This window comes from Lactuca serriola, chromosome 3 (genome assembly GCF_051521515.1).
Source record: "Lactuca serriola cultivar US96UC23 chromosome 3, Lser_US96UC23_V15, whole genome shotgun sequence".
In the NCBI taxonomy this organism is placed as follows: Eukaryota; Viridiplantae; Streptophyta; class Magnoliopsida; order Asterales; family Asteraceae; genus Lactuca; species Lactuca serriola.
This window is the reverse complement of record NC_136410.1, coordinates 86,007,274-86,016,030: the sequence shown is the minus strand read 5'-3', so window position 1 is coordinate 86,016,030 and position 8,757 is coordinate 86,007,274. Positions and strand designations below refer to the sequence as shown.

Genomic DNA, 8,757 nt, shown 5'->3' with positions numbered 1-8,757 from the left:
GGTATTATGAAGGGAAATAATTAGTAAGGCGGTGTGAGGTGTGGAAAGGTATGATGGTGCTTTAAAATGAGATGAATGAATCCGTAGAATATGGAATATGGTCTGTGGAGTGGAATTAATTAAGATGGTCAAGAAAATAATAAATGAACAAGAAAAAGAAAAAGAAAAAGTTATAATTCTTACTATACATAGGTTGACCTTTGCATATTATTTTATTATTTATTTTTTTAAAAAAATAACTGAAAAGATCATAAATGGTCGCTGTGGTGTGAAATGACGAAAATGCCCCTCAATTAACAGACAAAAGTTAATGGAGTTAGAAATAAGGACCAATCGTCAACAGTTTTGAAAACACAAGGACCATCTATGATGTTTTTAAACCACGGGAACTAAACTTCAAATTTTGGGAAAGCACAGGGACCATTTATGATGTTTTTTCTTTTATATATTTTGAATCCTCATGAATTTTATGTATTCATATATGAATGTTTTATTCATATATGAATGTTTTTTGTTTTATTTATATGAGTTTTATGTATTCATATATATTATTGTTTTATTCATGCATTATTATTTTAGGTGGTGAATCTTCAAGTTCAGTACATGATGCACAATATTTTGATGATATAATTGGAGAACATGTCGATATGCCAGATGTACATGTTCAACTTATTCCATTTAAGGGTTTAATCTTCAAATCATTAAAGTTGGCTATCAAAATGTATTCTGAGTATGCTGAAATTGGTGGTTTTGATGTTAGACTGAGCACACAGTCAAGGTTTGATAACAAGATTATAAAGAAGAAACATGTTATATGTAATCGTGGTGGTAAACAGAAAAAGAAATCTTGTGACACATTAGGTACAAGTGGTGTTAGGAGGAAACAAAATTCAAATTCAAGAGCTATTGGTTGTCAAGCAAAGATTATATTTGAATCTGTGTATGGAACTCCAGATTATAAAGTTTTTCAGTTTGATGAACTTCACAACCATCTACTTGAGAAGAGAAGCGATTTAAAAAAGGCGAGACAAATGTCATATTCAGAAAAAGAGTTTATTGTGCATGCTTCCACATCAAAAATAGGTCCAACTATGGCTCATAAGTTGAGGGCAAGTCTGAGAGGTGGGTATGAGTTTGTAAAGCCCAAAGTAGTTGACTATAAAAATTTAAGGAGAGATATCAACAGGGTTATTGGTTATAAAGATGCCCAAATGATAGTAAACACAATGAATGACCGTCGAGCTCACTATCCAAATTACTCATTTGAGTTTAATTGTTAAGATGTTGTTTTGGACTGTATGTTTTGGGCTGATGAAATGGAGAAGACATATTATGCTGAATTTGGTGATATTATCTCGTTTGATGCGACTTTCCAAACAAACAAGTAAGTTATTTTATCTACTTTTGTTTATAGCTTATTCATATATGAATATTTTTATATTCACTTATTAAAACATCAAAAGTTCACTTTAATGAACATTTTTTTGTTTGTTAGGTATCGAATGTTTTTTGTTCCGTTTACTGCTATTGACCATCATAAAAAATCGGTTACTGTTGGATCTGGGTTGCTAAGCAATGAAAGCATTGAGTCTTACTCTTGGTTGCTTAAAGCATTTCTTAAAACTGATGGGAAAGAACCAACACTTGTTTTAACCGATCAAGATGCTGCAATAAAACAAGTTGTTGAGAATGTGTTTCATAATTCAAAGCATTGATTATGTATGTGACATATAATGAAAAAGTTGAAAAAAAGGTATTATTTTAATATATTTCAAATATATTACTTATTAGTATATTCATTTATGAATATTGATTGTTATTTTACTTATTATTATTTATTCATTTATGAATATTTTTGTTTTAATACAGATATCATATGATTTATTTACAAACACAGACTTTAGAAACAGGTTTTCGAAGCTTGTTTGGGACATTAATATGAAACCTGATGTTTTTGAGGTGAAGTGGGGTTTGCTTATGAAGGAATTCAATCTTGAAGACACAAGATGGTTTAAAGACATGTTTACAATACGTGATTCATGGATACCTGGATATTTTAGTGATGTTCCAATGTGTGGTTTGATGAAGACTACATCGAGGTCAGAGAGTATGAATTCATCCTTTAATACATATTCAGAAAGTGGGAACTTACTTTTGAATTTCATGATGAATTACGACACTACCATTCAAAAGCAAAGGAATACTCAACGAGAGCTTGATAAGGCATCAAAGAAAACATCATATAAAATGCAAACACCTCGAGAAATAGAACTGCAAGCATCAAAGGTTTATACAAGTACATTATTTTTTGAGGTGCAAAAAGAAATATATAAAGCATGATTTTTCTGTACATACTCATATGTTGGTATTGAAGATGGTTGAGAAGTTTACATTGTGCAGCACAACAACAGTAAAAGTGATTTTAAAAATGAATTTAAGGTAATTTTACTTGTTTTTTTTATGAAAAATGTAATAATATTCATATATGAATATGAGAATATTCATATATGAATATAGGAATATTCATATATGAATATCAATATTCATATATGAATATATGAATATTATATGAATATATGAGTGTTGATATGAGTATTCTTATATGAATGTAAATGTGTAAATTTTGTTTTTGTATCAGGTTGAAATAAAAGCTGAAGAGAAAGAAATAAATTGCAGTTGTGAACATTTTAAGCGTATAGGTGTTTTATGCAGACATGCTTTTACAATAATGATGAGATGTGGTGTTAAAGAAATTCCTGAAAGGTACATTTTGAAGACATGGAGAAAGGATGTGATATCAAGAAATTATCGTTTTAGTTCTGTTCAATCCGATTCAAGTGATTGTGAGAATGTAAAGGTAGTCAATGATTCATATTATAGTTTTGAATCATGTTTGCATATTGTAAGAGATGAAAAAAAGAGATTGGTTTTGTTTGCTGAGAAACAACAAATGTTGTTGAAGGAATTTGAGAGTGATTATATTTCTTCTGGATTGAAAAGCAAGACAGATGGTGAAGTCGTATGCAAGCTTTTGGGTGTTACTATTCCTATTCCAGAAGTGATTAATATTCATGTTCCTGAAGTTCAAAGCAATAAAGGTTCTGGAATCAAGAAAAGAATTCCAAGTGCAGGTGAAGTAGCATATAAAAATTCTAAAAAAGAACATAGAATGTGTTCAGGATGTGGAAAACGAGTTCCACACAATTTACGTACTAGTCCAGAAAGAGTTGAAGCTGCTAAATCCGCAAAAGACAGTTAGGGATATTTTTAGTTTTTTTTTTTTAATGTTTTTTGTTTTTTTCATTTATGAATATATGCAGATAAAAACAATAAACAATAATATTCATGTATGAATAATACACATTTATATTGATATGGTGAATTGATATGTTGATATTTGTTTTTTAAATTACTATAAAATAAGTTATATTGATATTGTAAATTATTTATAAATGAATACAAATATGTGAAATTTGTTATACTAATAAATAAGTAATATTCATATCTGAACTTTTTTATGTTAATATTTGAACTTTGTTATACTAACATATTACTTTGAACTTATTCATAAATGAATATATCATATTCGTATTCATTTATGAATAAATAAAAATAAAGTTTGAAAATATTTGAATATAAAAAATGACATAAATAAGCAAACTTGTTTCTACTAATAAGTTAGTTATATTCATATATGAAATTTGTTATATTCATATATGAACTTTGTTATACTGACATATTACTCCTAATTTAATCATAAATGAATATATCATATTCGTATTCATTTATGAATAAACATAAATAAACTTTGAAAATATTTAAATATAAAAAACTGACAGAAATAAGCGAAGTTGTTTCTGTTACATAATCATTCAACACAAGATAATAAAAGCTGTTCATAAGCATTTCACAAAATATTAAAACGATGTTCAATAACATTTAACAAACTATTTAAATCTTGTTTCGCAGAATCATCTTACATGTACTTCAAATTCATTCATCTTCAACACAAACTGTTCTATAGCATCACACTTAAACATTCTTTCATCTTCACAAGCAATCATCAATATTCTTTTAACCTTTTTTGAATTGTTTGCATAGCCCTTTATGCATGATCAGTACGCACTTTGAATTCAACTTTTTGATATTTTTCAGCAAGATCCAACACCTGAGCCTTCAATATGTTAATTTCAGAAGTTAGCATTATGTGTGCATATCTTTGTCTGAGCTTCTCTAAAGTAGTTTGCTGAACTGCACTTTCTTTATGAAGACCTGGTTTCCACTTTGAGAGTGGTTGTCCCATATAGGTATCCATATGTCTCATTGCAAAGACCCCACAATCAACTTTGTTTTTAACTGTTCTCCATGACATTTCAAGTCGTTGGGGTTTGATACTTTCTTTTGAGATTGCATTTGCTCTTCGATGGTTTATTTCTTTAAAGTATCTCACAAACAAATTTTTCTGATCATTAAATAAAATAAAATTTAGATATTTAATAAATTGGTTCTTTTATGTTGTTGTGAACTGGGTACATACCAAAGGTTTCAATATTACTCCGTATTTCCCTTCATAATCCCCCTCAACTGCACTATTGTCTAGAATCAATTGACGGTTTCTTTAAGTTGAAGACAATTACAAAAATGTGAGCACTTCTAACAACTGGAAAGAATACCTGTTTTTATGTATATAATGGTAAGTATTTTGTTGATAAAATATATATAAAAAACAACTTTAATTAACATACAATGTCAATATCTTTTATGTTCAAGATTTTTTTGTACCCATTGGTACTGTCATGAAAGTTCTCCTTGAATTTTTCATATTTTCTTTCATCAGACAATGGTGAAGTTAGATAAGCAGTCTGTAACCAATATAATCATATGTGAATTTCAGTGGAATATGTATAATTATGTTAAAGAATACATCATACTTGTATAATTATATGTGAATTTAAGTTGTAAAAAAATATAATATTCATAAATGAATACATCATATTGGTGTATTCATTTATGAATAAGGAAGGAATTAAGGTTAGAACATAAACTTACAGAAACTCCAACTTTCAAGAAGAGTCTGTATGGTGAATTTCCAAAATCCCTTTCCAGTTCTTTTTTTTCTTTGCTCATCCCAAGGATTATAGATAGTAATGCCTCTGGTGAACATCTGTTTTTCATTGAGTAAAATTCTTTTACCATTGGTTTTTTTTTTTGTCTTTTTTGATTGGTGACTCCTTTTTTTTTTGCCTCCTTCGATGGATGAGTACTTTCAGAATCAAAGTCTGAATCTTGTAGTTGTTGTTTTTCAGGAGTTTTCCTTTTTGATGGACTTTTTCTGCTTTGATGCTTTATTTTCTTTGGTACTTTTGTTTCTTTTTTATCTGGGAAATGAAAACATATAATATTTGAATAAGTTACTGATATATGAGTATGATATATGCTCGTTGATTTATTAATATTTATTTATTACAAAAATATAACTAATATATACAATTTTATTATATATGAATATATTAGATATGATAGGAATTTTGTACCTTTCGCATTTTTCCTCTTCTGCATTGATCTTGTTTCTCTCATTGTTGGTGAATCTTTATCGGAAATGTTAGTGTTCTTACCTTCATTCAATAATAAGTAGAAGATAAATGAGTTTGATATTCACGAATGAATATTTGAATAAAACATATGTATTCATATTTTTTTATTCACATATGAATATGTTTTGTTATATTCATATGTGAATAGAACATATGTAAGTCATTCTTGTTGTATTCACATACGAATAATGTATGTATGGCAGCAAGCTATGTTCTATTCATATGTGAATATAACATACATATTCATGAATGAATATTTGAATAAAACATATGTATTCATATTTTTTTATTCACATATGAATATGTTTTGTTATATTTATATGTGAATAGAACATATGTAAGTTATTCTTGTTGTATTCACATATGAATAATGTATGTATGGCAGCAAGTTATGTTCTATTCATATGTGAATATAAGATACATATTCACGACTGAATATTTGAATAAAACATATGTATTCATATTTTTTTATTCACATATGAATATGTTTTGTTATATTCATATGTGAATACAACATATGTAAGTGATTCTTGTTGTATTCACATTTGAATAATGTATGTATGGAAGCAAGCTATGTTCTATTCATATGTGAATATAAATACATATTCACGACTGAATATTTGAATAAAACATATGTATTCATATTTTTTTATTCACATATGAATATGTTTTGTTATATTCATATGTGAATAGAACATATGTAAGTGATTCTTGTTGTATTCACATTTGAATAATGTATGTATGGCAGCAACCTATGTTCTATTCATATGTGAATATAACATACATATTCACGACTGAATATTTGAATAAAACATATGTATTCATATTTTTTTTATTCACATATGAATATGTTTTGATAGATTCATATGTGAATAGAACATATATAAGTCATTCTTGTTGTATTCACATATGAATAATGTATGTATGGCATCAAGTTATGTTCTATTCATATATGAATATAACATACATATTCACGACTGAATATTTGAATAAAAAATATGTATTCATATTTTTTTATTCACATATGAATATGTTTTGTTATATTCATATGTGAATAGAACATATGTAAGTGATTCTTGTTGTATTCACATTTGAATAATGTATGTATGGAAGCAAGCTATGTTCTATTCATATGTGAATATAACATACATATTCACGACTGAATATTTGAATAAAACATATGTATTCATATTTTTTTATTCACATATGAATATGTTTTGTTATATTCATATGTGAATAGAACATATGTAAGTGATTCTTGTTGTATTCACATATAAATAATGTATGTATAGCAACAAGCTATACATATTCACGAATGAATATTAGTTTTTCATGTGTTCAGAAGTAAAAAAAAAACATATTTTATTTACCTTTTTGATTTGTTCTTAGTTTTCTTTTATATGTATTCTTCACTGTTGGTGTCGTTTCTGTAAGGGTAAGTAGTTAATATTAGGAAAACATAAGCAAAATGTTAAGTAACGTTTGTATTTTGACAGAATATTTTTGAATAAAGATGAAAAATGAAGAGATGATGTAAAATCATTTATATATCAAATAATAATGGATGATTCTTACAAAAATTTCAAGTAAATAAAGTAATAACGTAGGAGGGTTACGAGAATGAACGAGTATCATAAAAATTTGAAGTAAACAACCTTTTTTGAAGAATGAACAGTGTGAAAACAATGTTTTTAGTTCTAAATCAACTAATAATTATCGAAGATTACGAGAAATTTCAAGTAATTAAGTGATAATTTTAGAAATGATTCGAAATCGTTAAAAACTCGTGAAAAAACGCCGATGGTTACCTTTCATTGTCAAGAGTGAGGAAATGGTGTCGTTAATGTTTTCATCGGAAGACATTTTTCTTCGTTTATGTTATTTGATGCTTCTGCAAATGGTTTTCTTCTTATCGATTCTTCTGCAAATGGTTTTCGTGTTATGGTGTATCGAAGAGGGAAATTGTGCTTTTCTGTCGAGATTTGACGTGTTATCAAATTACTCAAGTGCCCTGACGGTTTAATGTTTTTGGATTATTTACAAGTTTGTCACCGTGCGTTTTTTAAGCTCATTAAATGATTGGCTGAGAATGGTTACCCCATTCTCAACCTTTTTTTTTTCTCAATTGAACCCTCCTCTCTCTCTCTCTCTATATATATATATATATATATATATATATATATATATATATATATATATATATATATATATATTCAATTAGGTCCAAAAAACTGGTAATCATATTCAATTGGAACCTTTTATCCGGTTAACAGGTCAACCAACTTTCAAAAATTATATTCTTGGTCCAGATTTTAAATTTTATTATATATTTGTTAAAAAATTTACACTTTTGACCCAGATTATTGGTCAAAAATTTATCCTTTTGGTCCAAATTTGATAATTTTTTTTATGAATTCATGATAACTTTAGGTTTTTTTTTTTTTTTTTTTTTTTTTTTTTTTTTTTTTTTTTACAAAATGTATACAAATCTGTTTTATAAAATGTATCCTAACACGTATTTTACAAAAAATATATATACGAACACCTATTTTTATTATAAATAAATTTTGTAAAAACATATTTATATGCTCCCAAATAAGTGTTTGTATACATTTATCTCTCTCTCTCTCTCTCTCTCTCTCTCTCTCTCTCTTTAAATATATATACATACATACAAACACATTTTATAAAAATAAAAATATAGACACACACACACACACACACACATATATATATATATATATATATATACACACACACACACACACACACACACTCTCACACTATCAAATAGGTGTTTGTATACATTTTTTTAAATATGTGTATGCATACAAATGTATTTATAATAGAATAAGTATTTATATACATTTTTTTTTTGTAAAATACGTGTTTGTATATATATATATATATTTTTTATAAAAATTGTATTGTATATGTTTATGTACATAATAAATACATATTTTTATAAATAAGTATTTCGTATACAAAAAAGTTTTTATATAGAAAATGTAAGATTTTGTATATGAAAATGTGTTTTTTTGTATAAATGTGATTTTTTAAAGAAGAAACATATTCGAAACAAAATTTTGACAAAAAAGTTGTAAAACTAACTAAAGTTAGGATGAATTCATAGTAAAATTCTGAAACATGGGTCAAAAGGGTA

The 8,757-nt window shown here is 26.8% G+C and overlaps 1 protein-coding gene across 1 annotated transcript; it reads left to right on the top strand.

Moving 5' to 3' along the window:
* The first annotated feature begins 1,316 nt into the window (after positions 1–1,316).
* On the top strand, positions 1,317–3,340 carry LOC145095476 (protein FAR-RED ELONGATED HYPOCOTYL 3-like). Its single transcript, XM_079033345.1, has 5 exons — positions 1,317–1,384; positions 1,496–1,691; positions 1,870–2,286; positions 2,639–3,254; positions 3,321–3,340. The coding sequence occupies exons 1-5, from the start codon at positions 1,317–1,319 to the stop codon at positions 3,338–3,340; spliced, it is 1,317 nt and encodes a 438-aa protein (XP_078889471.1).
* Positions 3,341–8,757: the final 5,417 nt, after the last annotated feature.

What these genes read in the sequence shown, in the direction of transcription:
- LOC145095476 (XM_079033345.1), top strand. Translation starts at nt 1,317, where the DNA reads ATGGAGAAGACATATTATGCTGAATTTGGTGATATTATCTCGTTTGAT. An exon ending in TAAAACAAGTTGTTGAGAAT is followed by an intron (nt 1,692 to 1,869) that starts GTGTTTCATAAT and finishes GTTTTAATACAG; the next exon opens with ATATCATATGATTTATTTAC. An exon ending in TAGAACTGCAAGCATCAAAG is followed by an intron (nt 2,287 to 2,638) that starts GTTTATACAAGT and finishes TTTTTGTATCAG; the next exon opens with GTTGAAATAAAAGCTGAAGA.